This window comes from Periophthalmus magnuspinnatus, chromosome 14 (assembly GCF_009829125.3).
Source record: "Periophthalmus magnuspinnatus isolate fPerMag1 chromosome 14, fPerMag1.2.pri, whole genome shotgun sequence".
Taxonomy (NCBI): domain Eukaryota; kingdom Metazoa; phylum Chordata; class Actinopteri; order Gobiiformes; family Gobiidae; genus Periophthalmus; species Periophthalmus magnuspinnatus.
In genome coordinates this window covers 1,298,143-1,318,930 of record NC_047139.1, presented here as the reverse complement: position 1 = coordinate 1,318,930, position 20,788 = coordinate 1,298,143, and the positions used below count along the sequence as shown (strand labels likewise).

The following is a 20,788-nucleotide window of genomic DNA, read 5'->3' as shown; positions in this document are numbered from 1 at the left end:
TTAGCTCTGGGGTTAGCTCTGAGGTTAGCTCTGGGGTTAGCTCTGAGGTTAGCTCTGAGGTTAGCTCTGAGGTTAGCTCTGGGGTTAGCTCTGGGGTTAGCTCTGAGGTTAGCTCTGAGGTTAGCTCTGGGGTTAGCTCTGAGGTTAGCTCTGAGGTTAGCTCTGAGGTTAGCTCTGGGGTTAGCTCTGAGGTTAGCTCTGAGGTTAGCTCTGGGGTTAGCTCTGGGGTTAGCTCTGGGGTTAGCTCTGGGGTTAGCTCTGGGGTTAGCTCTGAGGTTAGCTCTGAGGTTAGCTCTGGGGTTAGCTCTGGGGTTAGCTCTGGGGTTAGCTCTGGGGTTAGCTCTGGCGTTAGCTCTGGGGTTAGCTCTGGGGTTAGCTCTGAGGTTAGCTCTGAGGTTAGCTCTGGGGTTAGCTCTGGGGTTAGCTCTGGGGTTAGCTCTGGGGTTAGCTCTGGCGTTAGCTCTGGGGTTAGCTCTGGGGTTAGCTCTGGGGTTAGCTCTGGCGTTAGCTCTGAGGTTAGCTCTGGGGTTAGCTCTGAGGTTAGCTCTGAGGTTAGCTCTGGGGTTAGCTCTGAGGTTAGCTCTGAGGTTAGCTCTGAGGTTAGCTCTGAGGTTAGCTCTGAGGTTAGCTCTGGGGTTAGCTCTGAGGTTAGCTCTGAGGTTAGCTCTGGGGTTAGCTCTGGGGTCAGCTCTGGGATGTCCAGAAAAAAATCCAAAAGTCCGTTTGAGAATTCCACGTCATGATCCAGGTTTGTGGAGCAAAGTCAGAGTCTGAATCCATTTTTCTGAAATGAAAAAAAAAAAAAAAAAAAAAATTATGAGTTTATAAAGATAAACAAATAAAATCTTCCACAATTTTATGTAGGACTAAACCTGGACTAAACCAAAACTAAACCTGGACTAAACCAGGATTAAACCTGAACTAAACTTGGACTAAACCTGTACTAAACCTGGACTAAACCTGGACTAAACCAGGACTAAACCTGGACTAAACTTGGACTAAACCTGGACTAAACCTGGACTAAACCAGGATTAAACCTGCACTAAACTTGGACTAAACCTGTACTAAACCTGGACTAAACCTGGACTAAACCAGGACTAAACCTGGACTAAACTTGGACTAAACCTGGACTAAACCTGAACTAAACCAGGATTAAACCAGGACTAAACCTGAACTAAACCTGGACTAAACCTGGACTAAACCTGGACTAAACTTGGACTAAACCTGGACTAAACCTGGAGTAAACCTGGACTAAACCTGAACTAAACCTGGACTAAACCTGGACTAAACCTGGACTAAACCTGAACTAAACCTGGACTAAACCTGGACTAAACCTGGACTAAACCTGGACTAAACTTGGACTAAACCTGAACTAAACCAGGATTAAACCTGTATTAAACCTGGACTAAACCGGGACTAAACCTGGACTAAACCAGGACTGAACCAAGACTAAACCTGGACTAAACCGGGACTAAACCGGGACTAAACCAGGACTAAACCAGGACTGAACCAAGACTAAACCTGGACTAAACCGGGACTGAACCTGGACTAAACCAGGACTAAACCTGGACTAAACCTGGACTAAACCAGGACTAAAACAGGACTAAATCCTGTGTTTTTCTTGATGACTTAGTTCCGTTGGTTTTGCTGATGCAGATGTTCTGGTTCATCGACTTTGTCTCAATCATTAACTGAAGCTTCCTCAGACTTCAACATGTCATGCAAATAACCCAGATGCCCTCCCATCCTCCTGTGTCCCTGAATTAAGCTAAACCAGGACAATGCACAGACTTAAATTTAAACCAGAACTAAACCAATAGACCCAAAGATTAACCAGTTCTGAACCAGGACTAAACCAGAACTAAACCAGAACTAAACCAGGACTAAACCAGAACTAAACCAGAACTAAACCAGGACTAAACCAGAACTGGTCCAAGTCCATTATATTTGTTTTGATTTAGTTAGGATAAGTTCTTACCATTTCTCAGTGTTCTCTGGTTTGTGTCATTCCAGGATAGTCCGGTTTAGATCCCGGGCTGGTCCTGGTATTGGTCCTGATCTGAGTCCTGATCCCAGACTCACTAAATCCTGGTTTAGTCCGACCTTCAGATCCTGTGAATAATTTATGAAGCTCATTCAAAACAGCACCCAATGAAACCTAAGACAAGACTGCAGTGTCCCCAAGTCCCGCCCACTACGACCACTGTCACACACCCACACACCCACACACCCCTACACACACATGTACACACACATGTGTACACACACACGTACACACACACACACCCACACCCACCTACAGACACACACACACCCCTACACACACACACACACCCACACCTACAGACACACACACCCCTACAGACACACACATGTACACCCCCACACACATGTACACACACACATGTGTACACACATGCACACACACATGCACACACATGTACACACCCACGTGTGTACACACATGTACAGACACACCCCCATGTACACACACATGTACACACACATATACACACACACACATGTACAGGGGTAAAAAGCTCATTCACATGAGAGGACCTCGGAGTAGAGCTGCTGCTCCTCCACATGGAGAGGATCTGTTCAAGAGAGACTCACTGAGACTCAGAGACTCACAGAGACTCACAGAGACTCACTGAGACTCAGAGACTCACTGAGACTCAGAGACTCACAGAGACTCACTGAGACTCACTGAGACTCACGTGACGGGCCGCAGCTGGAGACTGTCCTGGCGCTCGCGCTCAGTCCCTCTGTCCTCCGGGAGGGGGCGGTAATGCGCTCCATTGTTTATCATCATCCACACCACAGAGGAAGAGCGCACCACTGTCTCCGCATCTGCAGCGCGCCGCGTCCTCCTCCGGTGTCTCTGGTCTGTCTCTGTCCCGGTGTCGTCTCCCGGAGCATCCACCCGCCGCCAGCTGCTCCCGGGGCCTGGACGCCTCCTCCCCGGCTCTTCCTCCTCCTCTCCCCGGGCCTGGGCGCATCCTCCCCGGCTCTTCCTCCTCCTCTCCCCGGGCCTGGGCGCATCCTCCCCGGCTCTTGTGGCTGTCCTCCCCGGGCTTCAGCGCCTCCTCCGCGGTCATGGTGCAGGAGATGGAGTCTCAGTGCGAGTACCTCATGTACTTCCCTGCGGTGCCGCTCAGTGAGCTGAGTGACCCGGCGCGGTACCGGAGCCTGCCCCGGCGCAGTCACCTGTATCTGGGGGAGACCGTGCGCTTCCTGCTGGTGCTGCGCTGCCGGGACTCACGTAAGTACGGCCCCTACCGGCTCTGAACGGCTCTGTTTGAGTATTTATCCCGGTTTGGCCCTGGTTTGATTAATAAAGATGCACTGGGCTGTCTGTAAACACACATGGTTTTGGCCCGGTTCGGCTCGGTTTGGCTCATGCTGCTCTGGTCTGTGCTCGTGTGCCTCGTGCTTCTGGCCCAGTTTAGCCTGGTTCAGTCTGGGTTTAGGCTCATTTCGGTTTAGTGTTTGTTTTGACGTGTCTGTTTGTTTTTGTGCATCACGCGCCTGCGCAGAGGCGCCTCCAGGGGGCGCCACGCGGTAATACCGCTCAATGACGTCATTACACGTTTATAACACATTTATTATTCACATCCTGGTCTAGTCCAGGTCCAGTCCTGGTCTAGTCCTGGTCTAGTCCAGGTCCAGTCCTGGTCTAGTCCTGGTCTAGTCCAGGTCCAGTCCTGGTCCAGTCCTGGTTTAGTCCTGGTCCAGTCCTGGTCCTGGTCTAGTCCAGGTCCAGTCCTGGTCCAGTCCTGGTCCAGTCCTGGTCTAGTCCTGGTCTAGTCCTGGTCCTGGTCTAGTCCTGGTCCTGGTCTAGTCCAGGTCCAGTCCTGGTCCAGTCCTGGTCCAGTCCTGGTCTAGTCCTGGTCCAGTCCTGGTCTAGTCCAGGTCCAGTCCTGGTCCAGTCCTGGTCTAGTCCAGGTCTAGTCCAGGTCCAGTCCTGGTCCTGGTCTAGTCCAGGTCCAGTCCTGGTCTAGTCCTGGTCTAGTCCTGGTCTAGTCCTGGTCTAGTCCTGGTCCTGGTCTAGTCCTGGTCCTGGTCTAGTCCTGGTCTAGTCCTGGTCTAATCCTTGTCCAGTCCTGGTCCAGTCCTGGTCTAGTCCTGGTCCAGTCCTGGTCTAACCCTCTGTCTCTGGTGCAGGTCTGTCCGAGTCCACAGAGTCGGGATCGTGGAGAGATCTGGCGTCCTCGCTGTGTGCCGTGGCGAGCGTCTCCCCCGGCGACAGCTCCCGTCACCGCAATAACCAGCATCACCACGGCGACGAGCAGGACGACTACATGGCGGCGGCGGAGGCGGCCATCGCGGCGCTGGGCAGCAGAGTGGACTCACGGTGCCGCAGCTTCAGGGACTGTAAACCTCTGATCATTCACACGTCCAGAGGACACAGGAGGGCCAACATACAGGTACTGACGGGACGGGGACGGGACGGGACGGGAAAGGAACGGGACCGGGACGGGACGGGAAAGGGACGGGAAAGGGACGGGACGGGACCGGGTCTAAACCAGGTCTAAACCTGCTCTCTGTTCCAGTCTCCTCTGGATGAGCCTGTCGTTCTCTCTGATGAGGTCATCTTTCCTCTGACCGTGTCTCTGGACAAACTCCCGGTCACTACACTCAAAGTCAAGGTACAAATACTACAAATATACAAATACTACAAATATACAAATACTACAAATATACAAATACTACAAATATACAGATACTACAGATACTACTATTACTACTATTTCTACATTTGACACCCTCTTCTCCTCCTCTCTTCCTCTCCTGTCCTCCTCTTTTCCTCTTCTCTTCTCCTCCTCTTCCTCTCTCCTTTTCTTCCTCTCTCGTCTTCTCCTCTCCTCTTTTCCTCCTCTCTCCTCCTCTTTCCTCTCTCCTCCTCTCTCCTCTCTCCTCCCCTCCTCCCCTCCTCTCTCCTCTCCTCCTCTCTCCTCCTCCCCTCCTCTCTCCTCTCCTCTCCTCTCTCCTCCTCCTCCTCCCCTCCTCTCTCCTCTCTCCTCTCCTCCTCTCTCCTCTCTCCTCCTCTCTCCTCTTTTCCTCCCCTCTCCTCCTCTCCTCTCTCCTCGTCTCTCCTCTCCTCCTCTCTCCTCCCCTCCTCTCCTCTCCCCTCCCCTACTCTCTCCTCCCCTCCTCCTCCTCCCTCCTCCTCTCCTCTCTCCCCTCTCCTCTCTCCTCGTCTCTCCTCTCCTCCTCTCTCCTCCTCCTCTCTCCTCCTCCTCTCCCCTCCTCTCTCCTCCTCCCCTCCTCTCTCCTCTCCTCCTCCTCCTCTCCCCTCCTCTCTCCTCCTCCTCCTCTCCCCTCCTCTCTCCTCCTCTCTCCTCCCCTCCTCTCTCTCCTCTCTCCTCTCTCCTCTCCTCCTCCTCCTCTCTGTCAGGTGATGGTGACCGTGTGGAAGAGGGAGCAGGACAAAGCGGAGGTGCAGGAGCTGGGTTATCTGTCTGTTCTCCAGCAGAGGGCGCCGGTGCACACGTTCAGACACGACCTCAACACGTTCAAAGCCCAAGGTACAAGAAGAAAAAAATAAAAATAAAATAAAACATGGACCAACGTGTTCAGCGGCCATTTTGAGTCGTACCATAGACTGGACATAGCTAACCTGCTAGCCACGTTTCAAACAGGAAGTGACCATGGACGCACTTCCTGCTCCATCGACTCTCATCATTCTGGTCTTAAATGTTCGTATTAACCCTCTACATGATCCTGGGGTTTTTATTTCACTTTTGTGTCTGTAAATCAACATATGAACATTAATAACAGACAAATCAGGTCCTTCTGTCCCCGAGGTCGCTCCTGTTAGCGTTAGCAACAGGTTTGATTGACAGCGTCGCTCTGCGCTAAACCAATCTGTGTTTTTTACCTGGACCTTTAAAGGAGTAAAGACATTATAAAAAACAGCACGTTCTCCAAAATGCTCCAAAAATCACAGTTTAGAACCTGAAAGAACCTGCAGGAACCAGGATGGACCTGACCCCGGGACGTTTAATCTTTTTAATCTTTTCAGTTTCAGACGTCACATTCTGGTGTTTTCTTCTCCTGATGTGTCTCACTGTTAAAGGCTCCTCAGAGTCACATGACGCTCAGACGTGACCAACACTTTGAAAATGTGTTTAGTCACAGACGCTGAAGGATTAAATCTGTTTGGTGACACAGTCTGTACACGGGCCAATCAGAGTACTGTGTTCTGAATACTCTGAATACTCTGAATACTCTGAATACTCTGAATACTTTTACAGTCACAGTATATTATAGTGTAAAAACCTATAAAAACATTTACAGTTTTATTTTTGTTGCTCTTCTGCCTCTTTTATGTTTAATTAGAGACAAGAATCGCACATGTCGAGCTGCGTTAATCGAAGAATTTTAGAAAACTGTAGTGTGAAAACCCACAGACTGAGAAAGTGGCTCATCGAGGCTGGAGCCACTAATCTGGAGCCAAACTGTGAGTATCATAGCAACCAAAGAGCCAATCAGGAGCGAGGCTGTTGAAGGTAACGCCTCTTTCTGCACCGCTGGTTTAGCAGAGAGTGAGCGCTTAGCAACGCTGTCAATCAAACCTGTTGCTAACGCTAACAGGAGCGACCTCGGGGAAAGAAGGACCTGATTTGTCTGTTATTAATGTTCAGATCTTGATTTACAGACACAATAGTGAAATAAAAACCCCAGGATCATGTAGAGGGTTAATACGAACATTTAAGACCAGAATGAGTCTGAAGCAGCAGAGACAGAGAGGAGACAGTTTTTACATAGAAAGTGAATTGGAGCCAGAGTCGATGAGGTCATGATCACTTCCTGTTTGGAACGCGGCGGCTGCAGGTCAGTTATGTCATTTCTATACACACAGTCTATGGTAAAATAAAAATCCTTCTGAAACAGTTTCATAAACATCATGAGCTTGAATCAGATGAAGAACATGATCTACACTTTTCACCTCAAACTTTAACTTCATTTTATGATGAAAATATTGATCTTTGTGTGTGACCTTGTCTCTTTGTGTCAGTGAGTACGACTCTGAGCGTGCTCCCTCCTCCCACTGTGCGCTGCAAACAGATGACTGTGTCAGGGCGCCACCTCGCTGTGCTCAAAGGTACTGCACCATTAAACCTCTAGTGCGTAGTCCTGGTTTAGTCCAGGTTTAGTCCTGGTTTAGTCCTGGTTTAGTCCTGGTGTAGACCTGGTTTAGTCCTGGTTTAGACCTGGTTTAATCCTGGTTTAGTCCTGGTTTAATCCTGGTTTAGTCCAGGTTTAGTCCTGGTTCAGTCCTGGTTCTGACCTGGTTCTGACCCGGTTTTGTCTTCACAGTTCTAAACGAGTGCTCTCAGGAGGAGCTGAGGATTCGGGATGTGAAGATACTTCCAAACTTAAATGCGTCGTATTTACCCATGATGCCTGACGGCTCCGTGCTGCTCGTCGACAACGTCTGGTGAGTCTGATTTAGTTTACGTGCACGCCCACTGTGACACGCCCACTGTGACACGCCCACTGTGACACGTCGACTGTGACACGCCCACTGTGACACGCCCACCGTGACACGCCCACAGTGACACGCCCACAGTGACACGCCCACTGTGACACGCCCACTGTGACACGCCCACTGTGACACGCCCACCGTGACACGCCCACAGTGACACGCCCACAGTGACACGCCGACTGTGACACGCCCACTGTGACACGCCCACCGTGACACGCCCACAGTGACACGCCCACAGTGACACGCCCACAGTGACACGCCCACTGTGACACGCCCACTGTGACACGCCGACTGTGACACGCCCACTGTGACACGCCCACTGTGACACGCCCACCGTGACACGCCCACTGTGACACGCCCACCGTGACACGCCCACTGTGACACGCCCACTGTGACGTACACACTTCCTTGTCCAGTTTTATTTTCTTTATCGCTGATACTCGTAGGATTCTGTAGCGTCCCGTTGTGCAGCTGTCCACAGGGGGCGCTGCAGCGGCGCTTTGTTATGATGATGTTTACGGCGACGTCAGCTCCACTGGACTCCACAGTTTTCTAACGCAGAAATGAGCAGAGTTAGTTTCTGGAGAGTTTGACTTTTTGAATAACTATCTGTGGTGTTGTTTCAGTCACCAGTCGGGGGAGGTGGGCATGGGCTCCTTCTCTCGTGTGGACACTCCCTCCGGAAGATTACCCAGCATGCTCAGCGCGCTGGAGGAGCACGACTTCCTGTTTCAGCTCCACCTCAACGACACCAATCAGGAAGAGTCCACAGAGGTACAAGAACGGGTTCAGTCCTGGTTTAGTCCTGGTTTAGACCATGTTTAGACTTCGTTTAGACCTTGTTTGGACCTCGTTTAGACCTCGTTTAGACTTCGTTTAGACCTCATTTAGACCTCGTTTAGACTTTGTTTAGACCTCGTTAGACCTCGTTAGACCTTGTTTAGACTTCGTTTAGACCTTGTTTAGACCTCGTTTAGACCTTGTTTAGACTTCGTTTAGACCTTGTTTAGGCCTCATTTGGACCTCGTTTTCGTCTCCTCAGGGTCTGGAGGTTCCTCTCGTTGCTGTGATCCAATGGTCCACTCCCAAAATGCCGTTCACCAACTGCATCTACACACATTACAGGTGAGAAATCCAGTTTTCCCCTACCCCCTATGCCCGCCCACTGCTCTGTGCTCACTGTGGTTATCTCCGAGTTGCACAGGTAGAGTCCAAAAACATCACAAAGACTTTTTAAGCATAATAATAAGAATAAAAAAAAACATAAATCCAAATCATCTGCTTGTTTGAAACGTCACAAGAGGCGGAGCTTATGAAACAGGAAGTGACTGGAGCAGCAGAAGAAGAAGTACTCATCTCCTGAACTTAAGTAAAAGTACAGATTCTGCTCTTAAATGTACTGAAGTAAAAAGTACGCACTAACGCAAGTAAAATGTACTCAAGTAAAGTACAGATATCTAACTTATGTATTTAAGTACTTTACTACTTTTACTTCATTACTTCCACCGCGGTTATTAAGTCGTTTTAAATAAAGATTGTGGCTTATAAAGAACGACGTGTGTAACGAGGATGTGTGTTTCTGTACAACGCTAAAGGAACGTGAAGCTCCGCCCCCATGAAGAAAGACGTTTCCACAGACGAGACGAAGCAAAACATGTTTGTGAAACGTCTGTGGTTAAAACGAACTTACAAAACTTTTGTCTCCAAAACAAGATGCAAAAACACCTCAGATATTTACATAACCTCAAGTCCTGGTTTAGACCTGGTTCAGTCCTGGTTTAGACCTGGTTTAGTTCTGGTTTAGTTCTGGTTTAGTCCTGGTTTAGTCCTGGTTTAGACCTGGTTTAGTCCTGGTTTAGTTCTGGTTTAGTCCTGGTTTAGTTCTGGTTTAGTCCTGGTTTAGTTCTGGTTCAGTCCTGGTTTAGTCCTGGTTTAGTCCACATGTTGACTCTTTGTCTTTGGCAGGTTACCGAGTATCCGTCTGGACCAGCCTCGTTTCGTGATGACTGCTTCCTGTCCACGCACCGTCAGGGTCAAAGAGCACTTCCGGGTCAGATACGTCCTGCTCAACAACCTGCAGGACTTCCTCGCCGTCAGGCTGGTGTGGACGCCGGAGGGTAAGGGTCAAAGGTCATAGGGTCCTGTATCTATGATAAGAACTGGATAAGAGCACAGTGTAACAGAGGGTTAGGGTTAGTCTACCTGACCTCTGACCTCTGACCTCTGACCTGTGACCTGACCATAGAGCGCAGTGTATTTTGTTGTGAATTCAAACTTAACCTCCGCTCCAGCAGCCCGCGCTCTGATTGGTCGGAGCTGATCACATGGTGCACACACATGTAATGACACGGGCCCCTGAAAACAACGCGCCGCCATCTTTGTTTCATGTTCAGATCTGATTCTGTTTCCACGGCAACAGGCTAAACGTCAACATTAATCCAAAATGTGACGTAAAATGGAGGTTTTCAAGATGATCCCTCCCTCTCTCCTCTCCTCCTCTCCTCCTCTCATCCTCTCATCCCTCTCTCTCTCTTTCAGCTCGTGGCTCAGATGACCCCTCCCTCTCCTCGGTCGTATGTCTCTCTCCGCTCTCTAACCTCGGTCACTGCAGAAAAGGAAGTACTCTCTCCTTCAGCGTCGGCTTCCAGATACTCCGACCAGGACTGTACGAGGTGAGCGCCCCCTGCAGGACATTCTCAGACAGACAGTTTTAAATTAGACCTGTTGTTGTGCTTGTGTCTTTATGGTTCTCATCTCTGTGGATCATTTTGTTATATTTTACACATTTTAAATCAAATATTCATCTAAAACCACTTAAAAGAAACAAATCCTCTGACTTTCTCCGTTTTCTCCGAAAACTGTGGCGTTCAGTGGAGCTGACGTCGCCGTAAACGTTGTCACAACAAAGCGCCGCTGTAGCGCCCCCTGTGGACAGAGTCAGTTTTGTTGTTTGTTTCTTTAGGTTTGTCTCATTTTCCTGTTTCTTTTTCTCTTTTAGTTGAGTCAACACATGAAACTAAAGCTGCAGTTCACCGCCTCAGTGTCCAACCCTCCTCCAGACGCCAGACCGCTGTCCCGTAAGCACCTGCACCTGTCTACACCTGTCTGTGTACTGTGTACTGTGTACTGTGTACTGTGTACTGTGTACTGTGTACTGTATACTGTGTACTGTGTACTGTGTACTGTGTACTGTGTACTGTATACTGTGTACTGTGTACTGTATAGGCAAAGCAAGTTTATTTGTATAGCACAATTTGTACACAAAGTAATTTTTAGTGCTTTACAAATATGTGTATAAGTATTTATGTATATAAACTCTGTATACTCCATGTACACGTGTGTCTCAGGGAAGAACAGTCCTTCGTCTCCGGCTGTGAGGGACCTGCTGGACCGACATCAGGCCAGTTTAGGACGCTCCCAGTCCTTCTCCCACCAGCAGCCCTCCAGATCACATATCATGAGGTACTACTACTACTGCAAATACTACTACAGATACTGCTACTACCACCAGCAGCCCTCCAGATCACACATTATGAAGTAAATACTGCCAGTACTACATGTGTACTACACGAGTACTACACGTGTAGTACACGTGTACTACACGTGTACTACACGTGTACTACACGTGTAGTACACGTGTAGTACACGTGTACTGTGTATGTGCTGCTCACTGAGGATCCTTTAGACTCAGCAGCAGTGAAAATATCAGCCTCAAAACACAGACACCTCCTTTCCACCAGAGGGCGCCTCTGTCTCCCTCTAGTGTCCCCTCTGACCCTCTGTCTCCCTCTAGTGTCCCCTCTGTCTCCCTCTAGTGTCCCCTCTGTCTCCCTCTAGTGTCCCCTCTGACCCTCTGTCTCCCTCTAGTGTCCCCTCTGTCTCCCTCTAGTGTCCCCTCTGACCCTCTGTCTCCCTCTAGTGTCCCCACTGACCCTCTGTCTCTCTCTAGTGTCCCCTGTGTCTCCCTCTAGTGTCCCCTCTGACCCTCTGTCTCCCTCTAGTGTCCCCTCTGTCTCCCTCTAGTGTCCCCTCTGTCTCCCTCTAGTGTCCCCTCTGTCTCCCTCTAGTGTCCCCTCTGACCCTCTGTCTCCCTCTAGTGTCCCCGCTGACCCTCTGTCTCTCTCTAGTGTCCCCTCTGTCTCCCTCTAGTGTCCCCTCTGACCCTCTGTCAACCTCTAGTGTCCCCTCTGTCTCCCTCTAGTGTCCCCTCTGACCCTCTGTCTCCCTCTAGTGTCCCCTCTGACCCTTTGTCTCTCTGCAGGACGGGCAGTGCCATGGAGCGGCGGGCCATCACCCCCCCTGTGGGCTCACCCGTCGGGCGCTCCCTCTACCTGCCCCCCCCTGAACGCACCGTCCTCTCCCTGGACAAGATCGCCAAGAGAGAGTGTAAGGTGCTGGTGCTGGACGCAGCCGCTTAGAGGAGACGAGGAGACGAGGAGCCAGGAGACGAGGAGCCAGGAGACGAGGAGACGAGGAGATGAGGAGGCAAGGAGACGAGGAGCCAGGAGACGAGGAGACGAGGTGCCAAGAGAGAGTGTCAGGTGCTGGTGCTGGACACATCCACTTAAGAGGAGGAGAGAGGAGAGAAGGAGACAAGGAGAAAGGAGATGAGAGCAGAGGAGACAAGGAAAGAGGAGACGTTCCGGGTCATCTGAACAGCGCCCTGTATCCATGTAGCGTCTGGTTTGCTTCATTTTGGCCAGAAACTCCACAAAAATGTAGAATTTATTTAAAAACAAAAGCGTTTTTGAATGTAAATATCTCAAAATGGCGGCGCGTCTGTGACTACTGCTTATTACTGCTGTTACAACTGAAGCCAACCTGGAATCGAACCCACAACCCTCTGGTTCTGAGGCGTGTGGAGGAGCCTGGGCCAAACGCATCAAACCGGCTTAAACTTGAATATTTAACATTTTAATGTATTTATTTGGTGTGAACTACTGAAGCGGCGCTGTGAAGGGTCAGAAACGTCCTCATGAGGCGCACAGGGTCAGATTTTTATTTATTTATTTAATTTTAATTTAAGCTGAAAAGTCTTAAACCGAGTCCAAAAGTTTCCCTGTTCCCAGCGCAGTCTCACAAACCCAATCGAACCCAAAACCCTCTGGTTGTGACTCCACTGAATGTAAACACGCCTGTACAGTCACAGATGCTAATGCTGTTAAGCTAGCAGTATCAACCAGTGGACTGTAGGTGGCGCTGTAAGTTTGTTGTTTTTATCCTAAGACATGTTGGAAAAGGGAGACAACCGAATCTGCAAAATGTACTTTTCAGAGCTTTTAACCAGGGATGAGTGATATATATCGGTTCCCGTATCGGTATCGGCTGATATCAATACCTGATGCCGATTTTTTTCGCACTCCCGTTCTCTTCCCTTTTCGAATAGAAGAGCGTTTTATGTTTGTGACACAGACTGTGTAAAGAAGTGACTGAGCAAGTGAGAAGTTCATCGTGGCTAACAGGTGTAGCGGCTAATGTGGAGCTAAGTTCCATATTTGGAAGTCCGACCGCGAGTATCCTAGCAACCACTGAACCAATCCAGAGCGAGGCTGTTGAAGGTAACGCCCCTTCCCGCCCACACCGCTGGTTTAGCAGGGAGCGGGCGCTTAGCAACGCTGTCAATCAAACCTGTTGCTAACGCTAACAGACACAATAGTGAAATAAAAACCCCAGGATCATGTAGAGGGTTAATACGAACATTTAAGACCAAAATGACAAACAGGAAGTGCGCCCATGATCACTTCCTGTTTGTAACGCCGCGGCTAGCAGGTTAGCTACGTCCATTTATATAAACAGTCTGTGGTACGTGACACAAACAGATAACTTGTTTCTTTAAATCCAGATAAATAAGTGAAACGTTTATGTTTGAGTTTAATCTTTAATCGCTTATTTTCAAGACACCATTTTGTCGATCTGCTCCCATTTTCACCTCGACCCGGTTGTATTTTGTTAGTCATGATGCTCGTAGGGTTTGTAAAATGATGGTCACTTATTTCAAACTGCTGAGGTTCACTGACCCACTTTTAAAACGTGTATTTATTACTGTGTCTGTAACATTTCCTGTTTTAACTTATTCCTTTGTCTCTGTTTACAAAAGTCTCATGTTGTACTGTGAAGATCATTTTGCCTTAAGTTTCACATTCCGTCCTTTTATTTCACGTCAAAGCTGGAGTTTTATTTAAGTTTAAAGAGGAGGTATTCTGCAAAATGTACCGTCTTTCCCTCATCAAAAACATGTCTGTACGAGGCTCCGCCCACAAGCCTACATCACCCATGCTCCCACACAACAACTCTCCATAAATATACAAAAACATGATACAAAACTGTAGACTATGACTTCACAAACCTGATGTGATGTGCAGTAGTTTCATTAGTGGGATGCTCTGAAGGGGGAGGGGCTTAGCACAGAGAGCAAATTTAGGGGGAACAATAAAACATGTTAATATGTTGTAGCAGTAAATGCCCCTCTTTAAAGTTTAATATTGTTTTTTTTGTGCAGTTGTTTAAATCGTTCCTCAGTCTCACCACTTGATGGCGCCACTTCACTGAAAGTATTTGCCAAAAGTTTAAGCTCAGTAATTGTAGTTTTTGCTGTAACTGTAAAAATGAAGGACGATAGAACTCAAAGTATTAGAAGCTAAAATAGAGTCCTCAACAAGACCTGATTTAGTCCTGGTTCAGACCGGGTTTAGACCAGGTTCAGACCAGGTTCAGACCGGGTTTAGACCAGGTTCAGACCAGGTTCAGACCCGGTTTAGACCAGGTTCAGACCAGTTTTAGACCAGGTTCAGACCAGGTTCAGACCCGTTTTAGACCAGGTTCAGACCAGGTTCAGACCCGTTTCAGACCAGGTTCAGACCAGGTTCAGACCCGTTTTAGACCAGGTTCAGACCAGGTTCAGACCAGGTTCAGACCAGGTTCAGACCCGGTTCAGACCAGGTTCAGACCCGGTTCAGACCCGTTTTAGACCAGGTTCAGACCAGGTTCAGACCCGTTTTAGACCAGGTTCAGACCAGGTTCAGACCCGTTTTAGACCAGGTTCAGACCAGGTTCAGACCAGGTTCAGACCAGGTTCAGACCAGGTTCAGACCAGGTTCAGACCCGGTTCAGACCCGGTTCAGACCAGGTTCAGACCCGGTTCAGACCCGTTTTAGACCAGGTTCAGACCAGGTTCAGACCCGTTTTAGACCAGGTTCAGACCAGGTTCAGACCCGTTTTAGACCAGGTTCAGACCAGGTTCAGACCAGGTTCAGACCAGGTTCAGACCAGGTTCAGACCAGGTTCAGACCCGTTTTAGACCAGGTTCAGACCAGGTTCAGACCAGGTTCAGACCAGGTTCAGACCCGGTTCAGACCCGGTTCAGACCAGGTTCAGACCCGGTTCAGACCAGGTTCAGGTCTCTTTGTGGACACAGTCTGAGTTTCACTGGATTCTTGAGCGTTTGAATGTTTTGTGTTGAAGTTTACACTGAAAATTAAAATGTAAATAATGAAACTGAATGTTCAAATAAAAGACAAACTAAAACATCTTTGTGCTGATTCATTAGTTTATTTTTTGTTTATGGAAGGGCATCTGACGGAGTTCATATGGCCACACTGTTCTCGATGCGCTCGGGGTCCAGGTAACTGTACGGAAACACGGCGCTCCGAGTGACGTCATCAGAAGCGGCCGTCAGCTTGGCGTTGCGGTGCGTGATGTCATCAGAAATGGACCTGAGCTCGTCCTGCACCTCCTCCATCAGCCTGCGGGGGGCGCCGGAGTGGAAGAGCGGCTCCCTGTATCTGCACAGAGGCGCCTGAGGAAGAACGAACGCCGTTATTTTTCGTTTATTCAAATATGAACTCGGTGTTAGTTCAGTGGTGTCTGCAGTTTCAAGTAGTTGGTGACATCAAGCAGCACTTCAAACATTACAAACACCCGGCTGCAGGGGCGGAGTTTGAAGTGCGGGTACCCGTTGGACCAATCACAGTGTTCCTGCTCCCATCCTCCCCCCTCACTGTCCCCTTTACTCCTCCAAACCCCGCCCCTCGTCCTCCCTCCTCGCTCTCCGCTGTTGGCTAATGCTAACGCTAATGCTAACTAGCTTGTGATGTTATTTGAGTGAATGATGACGTTTCTATCTGTGTCTTACGTAGTCTGCGCCGGGGGCGGAGAGCAGGGCGAGGCTGGTCAGGAGGCGCATGCTCGTGTTCACGTCCGGCAGAAACGACAGGAAGTCCTCCTCCGTCAGCTGACCTTTGACCTGCGGCGGCGGGCGCAGCAAACAGGGAGGAGTGTTCGGGATCCACAGAGCGAAGTCCAGCTGCGGAGACACAAGGTCGTGAGACGAGCGCTCCAACCCGACCCTGACCCTACAGCGCCCCCTGCTGTTTTACCTGGGAGAAGTTGACGGCGGCATGGAGGGCGGAGCTGCTGAATATCACCATGGTAACAAACTCCGACAGCTCGGCCTTGGACAGGAAACGCTGAGGGAAACCTGTGACGGGATTAGACAAGAGCGGTCAGGTGACTCTCGTGAAAACACAGTGAGTAGTTTTTATGTTGTTGTTGCCTGGAATGTTCCACAGTATCTCTTTAAATCTTTACGTTACGTTACTGGCTGAAACATTCCAAAACACTGACCGCTCTCCGGGGGGAGTCCGTGTTCGTAGATATCTCTGATCCAGCTCTGCAGCTCCGAGTCCTGCTCCACGTCCTCGTCTCCACGGTAACACAGGTCCAGCCAACCAATCACAAACCTGCAACACGTCACATGACAGTCCGGGTTTAGTCCTGGGTCAGCCTTGGTTTAGTCCTTGTTTAGTCCTGGTTTAGTCCTTGTTTAGTCCTGGTTTAGTCCGGGTTTAGTCCTGGTTTAGTCCTGGGTCAGCCTTGGTTTAGTCCTTGTTTAGTCCTGGTTTAGTCCTGGTTCAGCCTTGGTTTAGTCCTTGTTTAGTCCTGGTTTAGTCCTTGTTTAGTCCTGGTTTAGTCCTTGTTTAGTCCTGGTTTAGTCCAGGTTTAGTCCTGGTTTAGTCCAGGTTTAGTCCTTGTTTAGTCCTGGTTTAGTCCAGGTTTAGTCCTGGTTCAGCCTTGGTTTAGTCCTTGTTTAGTCCTGGTTTAGTCCTGGTTTAGTCCTGGTTTAGTCCTTGTTTAGTCCTGGTTTAGTCCAGGTTTAGTTCTGGTTCAGCCTTGGTTTAGTCCTTGTTTAGTCCTGGTTTAGTCCAGGTTTAGTCCTGGTTTAGTCCAGGTTTAGTCCTTGTTTAGTCCTGGTTTAGTCCAGGTTTAGTCCTGGTTCAGCCTTGGTTTAGTCCTTGTTTAGTCCTGGTTTAGTCCAGGTTTAGTCCAGGTTTAGTCCTGGTTTAGTCCAGGTTTAGTCCTGGTTCAGCCTTGGTTTAGTCCTGGTTTAGTCCTGGTTTAGTCCTGGTTTAGTCCTGGTTTAGTCCAGGTTTAGTCCTTGTTTAGTCCTGGTTTAGTCCTGGTTTAGTCCTGGTTTAGTCCAGGTTTAGTCCTGGTTTAGTCCAGGTTTAGTCCTGGTTCAGCCTTGGTTTAGTCCTTGTTTAGTCCTGGTTTAGTCCTGGTTTAGTCCTGCCTTACACACACTGACCTGAGGAGGGCGCTCCACACTCGGGGGGCGTCCTGGCCGTACAGACACTGGGGCAGGTCGTTGAGGCCGCGCTGCTCCACGTCCTGTGGGACACACAACGAACTGTACGAGAGACGATGGGACGACCGGGACAGGACCAGCGGGAGGGCATCCAGGCCACAGCCCACGGCCTGAAACACACGGAGAGATGATAAGAGCTGAGGAAGTCCTGGTCTAGTCCTGGTTCAGTCCTGGTCCAGTCCTGGTCCAGTCCTGGTCCAGTCCTGGTCCAGTCCTGGTCCAGACCTTGTCAAAGACTCCTCCTGAGTTCAGGAGAACAGTTCGAGCCTGGAGGTTGATCTGCAGCGACGTCCGAACGTGAGACATGAGCAGCTGGAACAGAGAAGATGAGACTTTAGATCCTCTGCATTTGACCCGTCCCTCTGTGTCTCTGGGTTTAACCTCAGTGGGACCATCTCCAGATTCTGAGCTCGTCTTGGGTGATGGAGTTAACCGGACACAGGGAGAACATGCAAACTCCACACAGAAAGAACACAGGACCTTCATGCTGTGAGAGTGTTAACCACTCTGCCACTGTAGTGTTTTTAAAGTGCTTGTCTGTTCACACATCGCTCCTGTCCAGAGACCTCCCGTTTAAAGAGGTCCACCCCAAACCCTGACCTCACCGTCTCAAACCTGAAGGGGATCTGCAACCTGGCCCCGCCCCTCTGTCACCTGGCCCCGCCCCTCTGTCACCTGGCCCCGCCCCCTGTCACGTTTTAGACCCACTGTGGCCCGAGTGTCGAAAAATGTGCCCATCTCTGGACTAGACGTATAGAAATCCTCTGGCGACTTGGATGAAGGTGGCGAGATACTGTGCGTGTGTTTGTACGTGTGCCCGCAGAGGGCGCTGTACCTGGTGTAAAGGGTGCACTGCCGGCAGCTGCCTGAGGGTGGCGACGGCGCACAGCTCAGAGATCATGTGCGTGCGCAGGAAGTGCGAGTCGAGCTGATGCACCTGGAAATCGGCCAGACGCAGCCACAGCTTCGCCATCAGCCAATCACAGCAGGGGTCAGAGGGCACGAAGACCGGGGTCAGGGGCCCAGGGGTCTGCTGCAGCTGAGGGACAGACCGGCACAGACCTGGTTTAGACCTGGTTTAGACCTGGTTTAGACCCGGTTTAGTCCTGGTTTAGTCCTGGTTTAGTCCTGGTTCAGTCCTGGTTTAGTCCTGGTTTAGTCCTGGTTTAGTCCTGGTTTAGTCCTGGTTCAGTCCTGGTTTAGTCCTGGTTTAGACCTGGTTTAGTCCTGGTTTAGTCCTGGTTTAGTCCTGGTTTAGACCTGGTTTAGTCCTGGTTTAGACCTTAGTCCTGTCTGTACGTCTTGGGGTTGTCAAAAGTTCTGAAAATCAAACACTCTTCCTTCTGTTCCTCCTCTTTCCTCTCCTCTCTCCTGTCTCTTTCTCCTCATTCTTTAACCTCCTTCCTCTCCCACTGATCCTCCCCTTTCTGCCTCTCCTCCTCCCTCCCTCACTCCCTCTCTCCTCTCTCCTCTCGTCTTTCCATCGTGTCATTCCTCAGTCTGGACTCTTGTACCTGTATGGCGATGGGCAGCAGCGCCCCCTGTGGGCTCAGGTGCAGCAGACACATTGGAGCGCTCAGGTGCGACGGCTTCCCATTGATCTGATTGGACGGAACTCCCTCCAGCACCGAGTAGTCCAAGAGGTAAAGACGCCCACTCTGCCACACACCGGGTTTAGTCCTGGTTTAGTCCTGGTTTAAAGCTGGTTTAGTCCTGGTTTAGTCCTGGTTTAGTACTGGTTTAGTCCTGGTTTAGTCCAAGTTTAGTCCTGGTTTAAAGCTGGTTTAGTCCTGGTTTAGTCCTGGTTTAGTCCTGGATTAGTACTGGTTTAGAGCTGGTTTAGTCCCGGTTTAGTCCTGGTTTAGTGCTGGTTTAGTATTGGTTTAGTCCTGGTTTAGTCTTGGTTTAGTCCTGGTTTAGTGCTGGTTTAGTATTGGTTTAGTCCTGGTTTAGTCCTGGATTAGTACTGGTTTAGAGCTGGTTTAGTCCTGGTTTAGTCCTGGTTTAGTGCTGGTTTAGTCCTGGTTTAGAGCTGGTTTAGTCCTGGTTTAGTCCTGGTTTAGTTCTGGTTTAGTCCTGGTTTAGTCCTGGTTTAGTCCTGGTTTAGTCCTGGTTTAGTCCTGGATTAGTACTGGTTTAGAGCTGGTTTAGTCCCGGTTTAGTCCTGGTTTAGTGCTGGTTTAGTATTGGTTTAGTCCTGGTTTAGTCTTGGTTTAGTCCTGGTTTAGTGCTGGTTTAGTATTGGTTTAGTCCTGGTTTAGTCCTGGATTAGTACTGGTTTAGAGCTGGTTTAGTCCTGGTTTAGTCCTGGTTTAGTGCTGGTTTAGTCCTGGTTTAGAGCTGGTTTAGTCCTGGTTTAGTCCTGGTTTAGTTCTGGTTTAGTCCTGGTTTAGTCCTGGTTTTCAGGTGAGAGGGAGGAGCCAAGTGGCAGTGGGCAGTTTAGATGTTCTAGATGTGAGGAGGAGGTGTCTGGGGAGAGGGGGGGGTCTCACCTGGAGCTCCTGCTGGAGGGAGGAGCCTGCAGGGAGGAAGGGGCGGAGCATGTCACTAGTGATTGACAGGTTGTGGGGGAGGGTCCAGATTCGTTTCAGGGCCAAAGGATTTGGACCAATCTGAGTCTGGAGCCCAAAGAACCAGTCGTCTCTCCAGTGAGTCTGAACCAGCTCTGAAATACAAGTACACAGAGTACTGCAAACGCACAAGTACACAGAGTACTGCAAACACACAAGTACACAGAGTACTGCAAACACACAAGTACACAGAGTACTGCAAACACACAAGTACACAGAGTACTGCAAACACACAAGTACACAGAGTACTGCAAACACTCTCACTCCAAAGACTGTGTACTCAGAGTACTGCAAATACTGTGTGTACTCCAGGTCAAGACTATGTTCTTCCCGCTGTGGAGAAAGATATTTCTGTTTTGACTTCATGTGTTTTGTCCATTCAGAGCCACCGTAGCTGCTTTATTGTTGCAGACTTTCAACAGTTCATTCATTTTCTCTGTTTAAGGCCTATAAACTTTCATTTGACTCCATGCAAACATCTGTCTGTGAGTATTGTAACGTTATAGCTCGCTCTATAAACTCATTTCAGGCCATTTAAGTTGATTTACAGAGTAGATTTGTACTAAAATAGAAGACGCTAATAGCGCAAGCATCTCTATGGGATTTTCCATTTATGTTAGCATGACGCTAATCAACCATTTTACACACGTTTTCATTAGTTGTAGCTGCCTTTAAGCTAATGTGCATATATTATATTATATTATAATAAACCAGTATATGTTGTTTTATGTAGCTCTGTATAATCTTTGTTTGGAATATAATATAATATAGAATTTTGATAGAAATATAAAACATGATTGTAATATATGAATATATTTTCTTTGTATGTTACAGTTTTACAATCTATTCTTCATTAAAAGTCCAAAACAGCGACAGGTTTCCTGATGTTTATTGGAGAAACTGTTCCCAAATAGACTGCAACATGCACAATGATGTGTACTTATACTACGATACTAATCCTGTTCAGACCTGGTTGTATGGGGTGGTTGTGTGGGGCGGTTGTATGGGGCGGTTGTGTGGGGTGGTTGTGTGGGGTGGTTGTATGGGGTGGTTGTATGGGGTGGTTGTATGGGGTGGTTG

The 20,788-nt window shown here is 49.2% G+C and overlaps 2 protein-coding genes across 3 annotated transcripts in view; one reads left to right on the top strand and one right to left on the bottom strand.

Annotated features, from left to right (window-relative positions):
- Window positions 1-2,838: 2,838 nt before the first annotated feature.
- trappc14 (trafficking protein particle complex subunit 14) lies at window positions 2,839-11,925 on the top strand. Of its 2 annotated transcripts, none has more exons than XM_055226639.1 (13): window positions 2,839-3,265; window positions 4,168-4,430; window positions 4,557-4,652; window positions 5,402-5,531; window positions 7,025-7,111; window positions 7,327-7,447; window positions 8,122-8,269; window positions 8,538-8,620; window positions 9,461-9,612; window positions 10,034-10,167; window positions 10,494-10,572; window positions 10,843-10,957; window positions 11,757-11,925. In XM_055226639.1, exons 1-13 carry the CDS (start codon window positions 3,100-3,102, stop codon window positions 11,911-11,913), a joined length of 1,731 nt encoding a protein of 576 aa, XP_055082614.1. In that variant the 5' UTR covers window positions 2,839-3,099; the 3' UTR covers window positions 11,914-11,925. The 2 variants fall into 2 exon arrangements, with proteins under 2 accessions (XP_055082614.1, XP_055082613.1); XM_055226638.1 differs by having other exon boundaries at window positions 10,494-10,580; window positions 10,851-10,957.
- Window positions 11,926-15,077: 3,152 nt separating this feature from the next.
- The window catches only part of zgc:152891 (uncharacterized protein LOC767741 homolog), an 8,611-nt gene continuing 2,900 nt past the window's right edge, over window positions 15,078-20,788 (bottom strand). The window contains exons 6-14 of the mRNA XM_033978526.1: window positions 19,631-19,803; window positions 18,653-18,796; window positions 17,974-18,177; window positions 17,364-17,450; window positions 17,079-17,248; window positions 16,118-16,233; window positions 15,871-15,971; window positions 15,627-15,797; window positions 15,078-15,290 (exon numbers count right to left, since the gene is read on the bottom strand). Of these exons, the coding sequence (XP_033834417.1) occupies window positions 15,078-15,290; window positions 15,627-15,797; window positions 15,871-15,971; window positions 16,118-16,233; window positions 17,079-17,248; window positions 17,364-17,450; window positions 17,974-18,177; window positions 18,653-18,796; window positions 19,631-19,803 (1,379 nt within the window). The remainder of the gene's footprint in view (window positions 15,291-15,626; window positions 15,798-15,870; window positions 15,972-16,117; window positions 16,234-17,078; window positions 17,249-17,363; window positions 17,451-17,973; window positions 18,178-18,652; window positions 18,797-19,630; window positions 19,804-20,788) is intronic.

Bases quoted from the DNA above. Each gene is read 5' to 3' on its own strand.
- trappc14 (XM_055226639.1), top strand. From the start codon at position 3,100: ATGGTGCAGGAGATGGAGTCTCAGTGCGAGTACCTCATGTACTTCCCT. The intron at 5,532-7,024 runs GTACAAGAAGAA...TCTTTGTGTCAG, and splicing joins CAACACGTTCAAAGCCCAAG to TGAGTACGACTCTGAGCGTG. The intron at 8,621-9,460 runs GTGAGAAATCCA...TGTCTTTGGCAG, and splicing joins TGCATCTACACACATTACAG to GTTACCGAGTATCCGTCTGG.